The following is a 13,502-nucleotide window of genomic DNA, read 5'->3' as shown; positions in this document are numbered from 1 at the left end:
TCTATTTGCCGAGATTTTGTGTTAGGGACCGTGCACGTACCAGTTCATACGTTGGTGCAAGGGTACGGTTATTACAATGTAGGTTGGTTTTTATAGAGAATGATGATCAAAAGAAATGTCACGGAGGAATAAATGATTTCTCATCCACAAAACAAACAAGGAAATTTTCCACAAGTGTTGCAGATAAGCATGTCTACCCTTTTATGGATTTCCCAGAGCTTAAATAGGTTTTTGTCTGCAATTACCGAATGCTTAATTAGCATGCATGTAACTCTCAACTAAATTTGTACTTCAAATGATTGCCATCCGTCAAAATCTATTCGATCATTAATTTTAAAAGCATGCGCGTGAGGTTCGATCATTAGACAGCCTATCTTAATTGAATACTGTACGTACAGTATTTCATTAATAAGTTTCTTGTATTCATTGAATTTTGAAACTAAATCCTTTTTTACCTTCTTCACGGCACATCCATGGCCATTAAGCACAGCCAAAGGAACTCTATAACTCCTAACATCCACTAACGATTGGCGTTTTTAGAATCCGATGCGCGTAAGTGACATTCTATAACTTTACTTCACATGTAAAACAAATTCCATTAATGTTTTTTTTTTAAAACAAGTGTGACGCTAACTCCTACGTATTACCCATAATATCATCTCTTAATTCTCAAATGAAATCTAGAACTACTTTAGTTTGTTAATCTGTATAACTCAAAAATGATCATTCATAAATTTAAGAAATGCTTAAAAATGTTTACTTTTTAGATGCTAAAGCTAACATATTACATATATACAATATTCCTTTTCATTGTTTCTTTCTTTGATCGGTTACAATTTTATTCATTATTTCTTCAAAACGGGAATAAATAGAAGTATTTGTGCTTATCAGAACACAAGTCACGGGGACTCACACTCCAACGACGCATAATAAAACTGAAACCTTCACTTCAAAACCACAAAGCAAGCTTAAACACTCAAAACCAAAAAAAAAAAAACAAAATTGATTGTTCTTTCAATGGCGCTCCTGAGCACGATGAATCTCTTAGCACTAGCTCTTGTACTCCTTGTAGTTCCGAAGATAGATGGAATTGTTTGATCCTTTTTTGGCGGCCATTGATGCTATCAAGAAGATTCAAGAAGCAAGAAATCTCAGGTCCAAAATACAGGATTTTGCATGGGAACCTCCTCTAGGTTAGGAAAATGAAGAAAGAAGCTAAGCTTTCGGTTCTTGATTCAAACTCCAACGATATTGTCCCTCGCGTTTTACCTCATCTTGATCAATGGATATTGTCCATACGGTGACATTCTCTCTCTCTCTCTCACATCGTGCTTTCTTTAGTTTTTGTTAATCACTATACTAGACAAAGGTGAGTAACTCACAAGTTACCAAATGGTATCTTATTAGGGGAGACGGTTCTCTACTGGTAAGGAACACACCCAAGGTTATGCATCTCAGATCATGAGCTAGCAAAACAGATCTTATCGAACAAGTTTGGTTTCTTTGCTAAATTAAAGACAAAACCTGAGATCCGTAAACTTGCTGGTAATGGACTCATCTTCGTAAATGATCTTGTTTGGGTTCGTCATAGACGAATCTTAAACCCTGCATTCTCTATGGACAAAAATCAAGGTTTTTTTTGGTTCTTTTCTTTAAATTGGTCCTTCTCATGTCGATTAGAAGACATAAAACGATAGCACTTTTTTTGCTAAACTTTTGTAATTTCTTCATTTTATCGATCAGATCATGAACCAACTGATGGTGGACTGCACTTTTAGGATGTTCGGGAGGAGTGGAAAAAACAGAGGAACGTTGGCGAATCCGAGCAAGTGATGATGATGAACAGAGAGTATAAGAGATTGACGGCTGATATTATAGCCACCGCGGCGTTTGGAAGCAGTTATGCGGAAGGAATTGAAGTGTTTAGATCACAAAAGAAGCTCCAAAAGTGTTGTGCTGCTTCTCTTACTGACGTCTATATCCCTGGAGTCCAGTTAGTGTATAATCAATCTTTCGTCTACTCTATAAGTTCTTTCTTGTGTGAGTGATTTGAAGATTGGTTATTTGTCTTGTATCCCAAGGTACTTTCCTACGCCTTTGAATCTTCGAATATGGAAACTTGGTAGGAAAGTGAATAACTCGATCAAAAGAGTCATAGTGATATGATTGTACAATGCCACGTCACGAGGATTCAAGTATTTTGATAACGTGGTTTGTATCAATGAGAAAGGGAAAGACTGGGGAAGAAACAAAGGCTTTGCTAGTTTGCTGAAGGGAAAGACTTGGAGAGGACCAGAAGCTTTGCCGTTGAAGAGAGACTCGTCAAGCTCATTTCGGATTCATGCTTATTGTTGAATGTTGAATACAATTAACTAACCTTAGAAAGTTAGAAACCATGAGCCTGAGGGATTCACTTGAGCTTGATTGATATTCATATGACCTTGTCCACTGAATAACCCTCTACCCAAAAAGAACCGTACCCGACCCGAGTACCAGATTCCCCAACCCTGATAGTTATGGACTACGGATGAGGGAATACTTAATGATTCACACAGCTCCTGTTCAGTCATGTCTCCTTGTGCAGAAAATTCCGAGTCTCAATCACAAATCATAACTAGAATTGTCTAGTCTTATATGGCAGATGACAATTTGAGTTTTTTTTTTTTTTTTTTTTTTTTTTTGCCTCTTTGGTTCTTCGATTTGATTAAGATAAATGCAACACATGTCTGATCGTCTTTTGATCGCCGTATTTCAATCACACCACTGATAACATCAACATCAGAATATCAACACACTTGCAACTTTTAACAGGACAAATGCAATAGACTGCAGAACTTTTACCCGCCACCTAAAAAGAGACTTATTAATCTGCTTCATATATTGCAGACTTGATGAATTGGTTTTTCTTCATCTCCTTTGACTCAAACACCAAACCCTCTGATTGAAAGATACATTTTGTCTGGATTGAAGACTGCATTTGTGTATATGTGTTTAGTTCTTTATTTGTGAAATAGACGTACCGTCCAAAATTTAAGATATCAGAAGTTGTAGATTGTGAAATGGTGTCGCCTCTGCCAGCAGCTTCACCGGATAAGAAGATCTTGATGCAACAACCTGCAACTTATGTGCATAAACTCTTCTAAACCTGCAACAACGTGTAACTTTTCCAAAGACACAATTGTGGCTGTCCTTGCATCGCCATCGGTGCCACAGAGAAAAGAAAGCTTTTCTAAATTCCCACCAAATTGCAAAGCTCTGAAACTTCAATATGTATCTTCTGTGACTGACTCCACACAGTGTAAACTCTTTTTGAATCAACATTCTTCGCCATGTATTGATCAAAAAGACTGTCTATGTCAACGTTCCCACAAATTTCCATCACTGTTTTGATTAAGGAAACCTGCCACTGCGCCTCTCATCCTTTCAGTGGCAAATCCTGATTGTGAATTATCAGTGCCAAGATCCAAAGGCAGATCATGTCTGTTTATCCATGTTAGAAGCCAATGGTGGGTGAAATGGTGTTGCTGCAATCTGTTAATCCCATTGATGATGGCTGTCTCATTTGCTTAGACTCCCCATTTAAACTTAAATTCTCCAAGACTAGCATACTGCATTTGTTTCTTCTTACTTGTTATTCTTAGTCTTACAGACATTTTGATGTAGATTGAACATTAGTGTTATGACGATTAGAGAAAGTTGTTATCAATGGGTGTGATTGACTGATTGTAATGGCAAAAATAAAAGTTGCAAGATTCACCAGTTCTGCATTCTATTGCATATATATGTCTTGTTGGAGTTGCAAGTGTTGTTATTTCTGTTGTAGATGTTTATTCTTGATGTTATTGAAAGAACTGCTTCTAGTCATGTACACGATCATGTGTAGATAATTAAAATTGTGATATCAGTGGTGTGACTGAAACATTAGCAATCACAAAGACCGCTTCTTATATTTCTGCCTTGTGTTACATTTATCTTGTTAAAATCTCGAAATTGTGATAATACTCTGATGTAGATGGCTTATGACTCTCAGTGGAATACATCGTTTAAAACCATAGAATTCAAAACGGAATCATGAATCAGTCAAAAATCTTACGATACAAGTTTTTTGAGAGAACTAAGCAGAGAACTACAGAGATGGAGGAAGCCAGTAAGGTTTGAGAGAAGTAGGTACACCCTTAGGAGCTTCAAAACGATGGGATGTGTTGTCAGCGATGTTGTAAGTACCAAATCCCTTACCTATATAATAGATGGAGTTAGGCTGGAGACCGGGGCAAGAGCTGGCGTCGACGCAGAAAGTCTCGCTCTCTGAAAGGAAGATGCAAATTTCTCCAATGTCTTCTGTGTAACACATGTATCTTCCTTGTGTCGTCTCCACCTCTCTAAACACCATGAACCGCATGGTCGAGTACTCAATCTTGCCATGAGCCGACGAGAAGTAACCCTGTGCGTACCTGCACAACACACAAACAACATCAGCCAGCCAGCTATTGAACTAGTCATCCTTTACTTTTAGTATTAGAGTGTGTAGGTACATAATGTACCATTTGATAAGAAAACGATCGCCACTTGAGGCTGACTCCACCAGATGTTGTGTCCTGCAACACACATCCAACAGTCCCCAGTCAGACTCGGCCAACTGTGGAAGGTCCCGGATCAGCAACTGATGCATCTGAGGGCTTTTGTTCTTCTCCAAGTGAAGATCCCAAGAGTACAGCTCGTTGCCTCCATGAGCAGGCAAGTAGAATCTTTGGTCCCTCTTGGAAAACATGAGATTTGAGGTCTCCAAGTTCACAAAGCTTTCAACAGGGTTAACCTCGATGTTAGTCCAACGCCGCCAGTCACAATGTGGTCTGAAAAGACTGAGTTGTCTACCCAAGAACTTGGTACCAACCACACAGCCCTCATCAGAAGGAGAAGAAGACGACATCGCCACGTTCCAGACAATGTCGGTCTGGTTAGTGGGCAAAGCAAGAAATGAAGGCAGAGGAATCATCTTGGGGCTGGATTTGGAAGCCAAGGGTTGGTAAAGGTCGCTCATACATAACGAACGGTCGTGGTCGTGAGAGAAAAGTCCCCAACCATGAGAACTCCCAATCTGTCTTGATTTAACGAGCTCTTCGGGAAAGGTTTTGTCCGGAACTGTAAGAAGCTCTTCCTTGGCCGGATCAAAAAAGTGTACATCTCTGATTTCGCTACCGTCGGGCAAATCTTTCTTAAGCGTAGTGCCGAGCATCATGTACGGAGTGCTTGAAGAGGATGAAAACAAACGAAAGCTCCTCCCACTCTTGTGTCTCTGAACAAACTCAACAAAGTGAGAGTAGCACAAAAAGATATCAGATCCAAAATTCCTAAACCAATTTCAAGTATCAATTTAATCAAGCCCTTTTGCCCTAACTAAAGCATGTCAAAGCTGTTTCCTTTAATCATTTAATGTCACCTATTTAGAGACAGAACTCATTAACTAAGTATGTCAAAGCTGTTTCCTTTAATGTGTCACCTATTTAGAGACAGAACTCATATTGAACTAAAATCCAACCATAACAGAACAAAAAGCAAGAGAGGGAGAGCTTACGAGGGCATCGTTCACTGGTGAGAGTTTGGAGAGTCCGAAGAAAAGCCGAGACATCATAGTTGAAGATCACCCACACCACACAGAAACTCTCAAAACTAAATTAAGAAAAAAAGCTTACAGAACAAAGATATGCTTTTCAGTTTTGGCTTGGTAACCAATTTTTCTTGTTTCTTATTTTTTTTTTGATGATACAGACCTACTCTTGGAATTTTTCCACCATGCCTGATATATCATATATGGAAACGGAAGACGCTTTTGTTCTGTGATTATTATTTTATAATAACAACTCTTTTATTATACTGTGATTATTAACTTGTATCTTGTTTTAAAAAAAAGTCATTTTGCAATTTCTCAAGCTGAAGAAATATTTTTTTTTTATTTAAAAAACACAGCAAAGCAAACGAAGTAAGATCAAGGAAAATTAGAAAATACTTCTAAATATTATTTTATCAAAAAAAATATATAACTTGACCTTTTTAACCAAAAAAAACTTTAAACAAATTAAGTAGATATAATAGTACTATCACGAACAAAGTACTTTAACAAACAAACTGTCACAAACAAATTTTAGTGGTGAAAAAAAACTAAGTAAAAGTAAAAAAAAAAAATTTGATTTAATTTGTTCACAGAAAAGTTATATAGATGGTGATAAGAGCATATTTTAATAATAAAATATTTTTAGGTGTAAAAATAAATTATTGGTGGTAAAACATAAAGTAAAATTATATGTGGATGCTAATAAGATGACACATTGATGGTTGATTGCATGTATAACATTTTGTGAATAAGTTGTGAAACATTTTTGAAATTTGACATTAATAATATTTATAATGATTAAATGTTTGAAAAAAGTTTTGGTGGCTGATTATTTAGCTTTAGATTATTGTAATAATTGTAATAATAATTTAAAAATATAAAATATAAATTAGTGTATTAAAATAAAAATTTCTCTCTAACTAAAAATATTTTTATATTTATTTCCGGAAATTTTATTTTAATTATAAAAAAATATTTCTATGTTCTTTTAAATTTAATTTTTGTTAGACAATTTTAAAATTTGCACATCGTGCGGATCTTAATCTAGTATATATATATCAACAATAGTCACTTAGCCATCCTAAAAAAACAAAAAAAAAACAAATCATATCTTTGTATATATGGACAAGAAAACAAGTTGTGTAAGTAGAGACATTTAGTTTTATAACTTCGTATGGTAGACCTTAATAATATAGACGAGTCCAAAATCAAAAATTCTGGTAGTTTAACGATGAAGAAAACTAATAGTATAGATTAGTCCAAAATCCAAAATTTCTCATTCTCTCAAAGTTTTTTTTCAAAATCCAAAATTCAAGTAGTTTAACGGTGAAGAAACTGATAGAAAACAATATCAAGATGGAGAAAAGACAGTCGTATGCGGTTCAGTTCCGAAGAACAAATATTTAATTTCTGTATGACATCACAATGTAGTTTTGTCTTTAACAAAATATTTAAAGCAAAATGATGTCCTCAATTATATTTTCCACATATGCCTTAACCAAAATTACTCTTTCTCATTTTATATAAGTTTTCCAATATAATTTAAATGCCAAAATGAGAAATTTTATAAAATTAGACTTCATATATGGTAACTTATTATAGTTGTTTAGTTTTTTCGTATATTAGACCTCATATTTCCTTTGTTTTTGATGAGTATAGATTTTTTGTACTGGAATTTCTCATTTCTTAAACCATAATATTTGTTGTTGGCATCATATACACATTATCATCTCTGCAAATATCAACATCAAAAGAGATATTTAAGTTCTTTGTTGCGTGATTTATCATTTGTATTTCAAAAATTATCATATCGTCAACTTTTTGTTTTTTCTAATAATTATTTATTTTTGTATATATATATTGTGTGTTTTAATGGATATTTATCTCTCCCAAATCATATTATTGTCGTTGTTTAACTATTACTGGTGAAAATAAAATTTTAGTTATTTAGTGTAACATATATGTATAGAAATATAATTGAATATATTACTATTTTCTTTCTAATATAGTTACTAGTAAATAGAATTAAAAATGAATATTAATGATTAAATAGGAGTGTAATGTTTTTATATAGAGTGATATTTTGTAATATATTATTATTGAACTGTAAACATCTTAAGATTTTTTTGTATTAAAAATATGTTAATATTTAAATAATAATAATAATAATAATAATAATAATATATTAAAATTTAATATAATTCCAAACTGTCAAAAAAATCCTCAAAAATAAAAATAAAATACCAAAAAGTATACCAAGTATTTTCCATTACTTTTAAAATACATAAACTATTTGGACTTTTAGATTAATACACCAGCTAAGATTTTCGTCTCACAAATTTAATTGAATATTGCTCTGTCAGCAAGAACGGATATAGTTAAATATTAGGAAAACCTTTGTATGCCTGAAAGATACATCCGATCAAGTGGTTAACGTGTCCTATTGTCACCCCATAATATGAGTTCGAATTCAAGTTGACACCTTATTTGTTACTTTTATCCTTTTAAATTTAATTTTTAATAAAATCAAAATACTTAGACTATGTGCAATGGGGTTGTTGAAAAAGTTATTCAACTTCTTAATTTCTCCAATGAGGGTGTTGAAGAAAAAAAAAATTTACGTGGATTCATTCTTGTTGAATCTGATTTTTTGGGGCCTACGATCACATATGCGACGTACTAAAATTTGTTTTTGTTTATTTGTTCTTTTTTTTGTCCAAAAAGAAAAAATGTTTGGAGAGCAAGAGAGATGTGTTGTATTCTTATTGAAGAGTAAGATTTTAGAGATTTTTTTTATCTTATCATTTCAAAATCAATTATTATGTAGTAAATAATTTTTATATCAAAATTCAACATTTTTTATATTTTATAAATAGAGACTTGGTTCATTTTATTCCGATACAAAAAAAATCATCATTTCTAGTATATTTTTCAAATTCTTCTCTAATAAACTCTTGTTTATTTCATATTTTATAATTTTGTTATATTAAAAATTAGCTAAAAATATAAAATTTCAATTTAAAAAATAATAATGTAACTTTTATTAATTTTAATTATTATTATAAATGTGTTGTTATCAAATTAAGTAAAAATAAAAATATAATTTGAAAATAGTAGGGTAAATTGTTGAATTTTATTAAACAAAACTACTGGAGATGTTAAAATTGATTTGGGTGTTAAGTGATTAGGTAGAAGAAAGAGAAAATAACGTAGAGTGTTAAAAGTTGAGGTGGAAGTGTTAAAAGTTCAGGTAGAGGGTGTTGAAAGAAAAAACTATTGTACATGGTCTTAGATTTTCATAAATGCTTTTCTTTATATTTTGAAACTCATTACGCATGGAATAAAATTAAAAAAAAAATACAAAACACTAGTTCGTCTTTGATAGATATACAATTCTTGTTTCTTTTTTAGATAAAATGTGATATAATTCTAAATTCTTGTATACTAATCTTGAAAGAAACCACTATGCATCGGATATGCTAACTAAATCTGTATAGTTCCAAGAATTATAAATGAGGATTTCCACAAACTAAAAAAAAAAAAAATTGTACATTTATTATATCATACTAAAGCGTACTATTTGAATATCTGTATGTCACTCATTGGATCTTTTGTATTCAACATGTAACCAACTCAACTAGTATTTTTATTAATTGACAACAGAACAAATTCCTACACAAATAACTACAAATCTTGACCCAACATTTGTTTGACATTCTCATTCTCTCACTTTCTATATAGCAAAATAAGCCTATAATAGTTTTTTTTTTCTCTTTCCGAAAACACTTTTTATAAATTTTATTCTGTAATCAAATTTAAAATTTGGAAAATTTAATGCTCCTAAGCCAAATGGCAATTCATGTTTGTATATAAATCGTGCGAACCAATAAAATTCTTCTTTTATACAAAATCCCATCACGTAATAACACACAAACCCCAAGGGTATTTATGTCTTTTCGTTCTTCTGTGTAAACTTCACTGTTAAATGAAATTGTAAAGGAATGGCTTGTGATATTGGCAATGTCAATGTCTCTCTCTCTCACAGTCTCTGTCTCTGCCTCCAAAATTTCCCTCTCTGTTTTGAGCAGTTAAAGCTGCCTCATCATCAATCTCACTCACCCGAAACCAGTAAACAATCATTAACCTTTTTCTTGTTTTCATCAAAACCACCATTTCTCTAATTCTTCCTCACCAGACAGACCCCTTTTGATTCTTTTCTCCAAATTCGTTCCCAGCTCTGTTTATCTCAATGTGTGAAGGTTTTGTACTTTGATTTGTAGAGAAAAAAGATGCCACTTTCTAGGAATGTATACGGTATGAGCCAAACCGATGTGTATAGAAATGTCGATCGTGAAGACCCCAAAGCAATTCTCAATGGTGTTGCAATTACTGGACTTGTTGGGATCTTGCGTCAACTTGGTGATCTTGCTGAGTAAGTATTTGGTTCCAGCCTTCCTTTAAAAAAAAAAAAAAATGTGGGTCGTCTACTGTTGAATGATTCTTTGAGCTAATGGTGAAGTTAGAGATGAAAAAAAATCATTACTTTGCATGAAAGTATTGTTTTTTTCACTGGTTTAAGGTTACCCAATTGGCTTTCTAGGTTACAAATTGGGAAATGGGAACTCTTTGTTTGAGATAATTACAAATTGCATGATTTTTGTTTTCCAAGTTTTTCTCAGTGAAGTTTTTGAGTTAGGGTTTAGCTGAAAGGAAGAAGCTTTCTTCATTGTTTATCAATCCTTTTCCTCCATCTTTGGTGTGTTTTGTCATTGTTCATTTGCTTAGTTTGTGATTCTGATGTGGTGACTCTTTATGCCGGCTCTGGTATCAAGCTGTTGTGTAGCCAATTGCTAGATAGAGTCTTGCTGATTAAAAAACTGTTGCTTAGTTTGGGTTTTGATTGGTCTTTGGTTCAATAGGGTTTATCTTAGAATTAGTTCAAAACCATAAGCTAGAAACTTTCTTAAGGATTTGTTCTTATCTTGAATCAGGTTTGCTGCAGAGATATTTCATGGGATACAGGAGGAAATTATGGCTACAGCTTCAAGAAGCAATCAATTGAAGATCAGATTGCAGCATATTGAAGCTACAGTGCCTCCACTAGAAAAGGCGATGCTTGCACAGACAACTCATATACATTTTGCTTACACAGGAGGTGTTTTTGTCTTCTTCTCTCTTGTCAATCTTCTTATTGTCTTGACCCAGGGTGTCTGATACTTGTTAGGTTTCCACATTTATTATGTTAATTAAAATTGTCATCCACTTAGTTTCATTGTAGGCCCAGTTCATATGCTTTTTCACTTACCCTTATACTAAATTTCCCTCGTGAAGGCTAGTTTAGGATCTGGAATGATTGACTTAGTTATAAATTCCTGCAAGACTTTAGAATAGATTAACTGAAAATTAAAATGTCATTATTAGTTGTTTGTTTCTTGTTAGCAAATTTTGTAATTGTATTGGAACCCCCGAAGTAATGGTTGGTGAGGGAAGTGGTCAGTGTTTGGTTTTTACCTTTTTTTATCTTGTGAACTTATTGAGTTTTATGGTGTTTTCAGGTCTGGAATGGCATCCTCGTATCCCAATTACGCAAAATCACTTAATTTACGACGACTTGCCTCACATGATTATGGATTCCTATGAAGAGTGCAAGGATCCTCCACGATTGCACTGGCTTGATAAGTATGCTTCAGGCTAAAATATCATGTCTGATATGTATGTACTATGATACATCATGTTAAACTGATTCCTTGCTTTATTTCCTCAGATTTGATATAAATGGTCCTGGATCTTGCTTGAAGCGATACTCCGATCCTACTTATTTCAGAAGAGCATCAAGCAACCTGATTCAAGGAAACAAGAAGTTACAAAAAGATAAGAAGCATTGTAAACTTAAGGTGTGTTTTCTCAGACTGAATCGGTGAACCTTTTTCTTTAGAATTCTCCTTTGCTTGACAATTAATTATCTGCTTTCTCTCATGGACCGCAGAAAAAATCTTCATCAAGGAGTCGAGATATGTCACGTTTGGCTTCCATTGCTAACCAGAATGCCAGGTAAAATATAGATTTTATTGGCATGTTTAAGTTTTTGTGCATCTAAAGAATTACAAACTAAGACATGGAATTTACTCCAGGAAGACATTTACTTCATTTAGCTTCAGTGGACAAACCTCTTCTTCTAAAACCACCTCAACCAGTGACATGGAAAAAACATCTGATTTTCAAGATCATCATTCTCGCTCTTTTGAGTCCAGAACTGGTTCTGGCTACATTGAATGCCTTTCAACCGCAACCTCTTCATTGAAGACTGGAGAAAGATCTAAAGGGGTATTTGTTTCATCCAGCTTGACACCGAGGTCTTGCACTATCGCGTCAGTTATTTCTGAATGTGAAACCGAAGATGCATATGATAATTCCCAGTTTAGTCCTTCGCAAGGGCAAGCTGCTCATGGCTCTTCTTGCGTTAGTTGGGATGAGAAAGCGGAGATATTGGAATCTCTTGGTTTGCAGACAGATGAAGTTTCTGAAAAGATGGAGACGAGCTCTGTTGTGGATGCACTAGAAGAAAAAACAAGCTGCCGAGAAGGGACTGGTAGAGTAGATTTCCATTCCAAGGACCTTGGAAATGATAAATCAGAATCACGACTACAAAATCGTACTAGAATGGATGAGGTAAGAGAGATAAAAACTGGTCAGGTTGTTGTGGGGGAACTGAGGGATACTGAACATGAGACTGAAAGCGAAGGGGACTGTTTTGTTGATGCGCTTAATACTATCGAATCGGAACCTGAAAATGATCTAAGGCTCCACACTAGGCAAGAAGTAGTGCGCAGTTCCTGTGGTGTTGTAGATGAGAGGTTGGAAAAGTCAGTGTGTGAGCAAGAAATAGAACATACTTCAAACAGTGTCAAAGATTTTTGTAGAACAGATGGGTTTGTGGACTACGGTTTAAAAAATGAAGAGAATGCATCATTGGAAAATGCATCTGATAAAAGGAATCGCCAAGACCCACAGGTGTGGTCAGATGTCAACTGCTTCCAACAAAATGATCTTTGTGCAAAGAAGGATAATAAGCGTGACAATTCTGGTGGAGAAGATAGCATCACATTTACATATGTGCCAGGTCTCGAGAACAGCTTAGCTGATTCATCAAACCCCTTGATTCATCATGGCCTACAGGAAAACCAAGAATCAGAAGCTGAAACTTCTAGTGATATCGAAGCCATTAGAATATGGACTAATGGGGGTTTATTGGGACTGAAGCCATCGAAACCTCCAGTCTTGGCTGTGTCAAGTTCTTTCAGTCCAGATTGCAATACCAAGGAAGCTGAAAAAGATAAATCAGACGATCTAGTTGAAAATGCTTCACATAGAAATGTTCTGAATAAATCAAGCTTAGCAACGCCAGGAACCCAAGATCAAAATTGTTCAGATGGCAAAGGCACGAGTGTTGTAGACCAAAGAGAGTGCGATGAGATTTTTTCCGGAGTTTTTGGACTCAGCCACAAGTTACTCACCAATAGTTTCCGCAGAAAAGATTCATTTGCCCTTGATAGAAAGACTGTGCCAGCAACGATTCCAGAGAATGATGAAGTGAATACAGAGAAGATGAGGTTTTGTGACCAAGACTTTAATGAGAAAACCTTAATGGATCCGTTCAGAGATGAAGCTCCTATTGATTGGAGTACTTCGTCCCCGCCTCTTCAACACATGAAAATATCTCTCAGTCCCGCTGACACCCTTCAGGCTTCCAGACTGAAGCTGAAATTTTCAGATGGGGACAGCAACTATAATACATTCTCTTCGTTTCAGTTGCTTCCAGAGGCTGCTACTTTCCTTCCTGATTCTTATTCAGACGATGACACGTTTTGTAGATCCTCTCCTTACATGTCAGATA

General features: G+C 34.5%; 2 protein-coding genes and 1 long non-coding RNA gene across 5 annotated transcripts in view; 2 read left to right on the top strand and 1 right to left on the bottom strand.

The window, feature by feature from the left end:
• LOC109128804 lies at positions 1,202 to 2,251 on the top strand. Its single transcript, XR_002035113.1, has 4 exons — positions 1,202 to 1,300; positions 1,408 to 1,632; positions 1,744 to 1,993; positions 2,082 to 2,251. It is a non-coding gene; the product is annotated as an uncharacterized LOC109128804 (long non-coding RNA).
• Positions 3,989 to 5,779, bottom strand: LOC104741508. The gene is made up of 3 exons (XM_019235866.1): positions 5,573 to 5,779; positions 4,542 to 5,293; positions 3,989 to 4,451 (listed from the first exon to the last, which is right to left on the bottom strand). Exons 1-3 carry the CDS (start codon positions 5,627 to 5,629, stop codon positions 4,127 to 4,129), a joined length of 1,134 nt encoding a protein of 377 aa, XP_019091411.1. The 5' UTR covers positions 5,630 to 5,779; the 3' UTR covers positions 3,989 to 4,126.
• Positions 9,626 to 13,502, top strand: part of LOC104741507 (protein SCAR3-like) — a 6,217-nt gene continuing 2,340 nt past the window's right edge. Inside the window, exons 1-6 of one of the 3 annotated variants that reach the window (XM_010462389.1) lie at positions 9,626 to 10,040; positions 10,600 to 10,763; positions 11,164 to 11,287; positions 11,373 to 11,502; positions 11,595 to 11,659; positions 11,740 to 12,462. In XM_010462389.1, the coding sequence (XP_010460691.1) occupies positions 9,898 to 10,040; positions 10,600 to 10,763; positions 11,164 to 11,287; positions 11,373 to 11,502; positions 11,595 to 11,659; positions 11,740 to 12,462 (1,349 nt within the window). In that variant the 5' untranslated portion in view covers positions 9,626 to 9,897. Of the gene's footprint in view, positions 10,041 to 10,599; positions 10,764 to 11,163; positions 11,288 to 11,372; positions 11,503 to 11,594; positions 11,660 to 11,739; positions 13,493 to 13,502 lie in introns of all 3 variants that reach the window. The other 2 variants (XM_010462390.1, XM_019236426.1) reach the window with 2 other exon arrangements.

This window comes from Camelina sativa, chromosome 14 (genome assembly GCF_000633955.1).
Source record: "Camelina sativa cultivar DH55 chromosome 14, Cs, whole genome shotgun sequence".
NCBI classification, from domain to species: Eukaryota; Viridiplantae; Streptophyta; class Magnoliopsida; order Brassicales; family Brassicaceae; genus Camelina; species Camelina sativa.
The sequence above is the reverse complement of the archived record's forward strand: the minus strand, read 5'-3'. Positions and strand labels throughout refer to the sequence as shown.

Bases quoted from the DNA above. Each gene is read 5' to 3' on its own strand.
- LOC104741508 (XM_019235866.1), bottom strand. From the start codon at position 5,629: ATGATGTCTCGGCTTTTCTTCGGACTCTCCAAACTCTCACCAGTGAAC. The intron at 5,294-5,572 runs GTAAGCTCTCCC...GAGTTTGTTCAG, and splicing joins CACCAGTGAACGATGCCCTC to AGACACAAGAGTGGGAGGAG. The intron at 4,452-4,541 runs GTACATTATGTA...TGTGTTGTGCAG, and splicing joins GATCGTTTTCTTATCAAATG to GTACGCACAGGGTTACTTCT.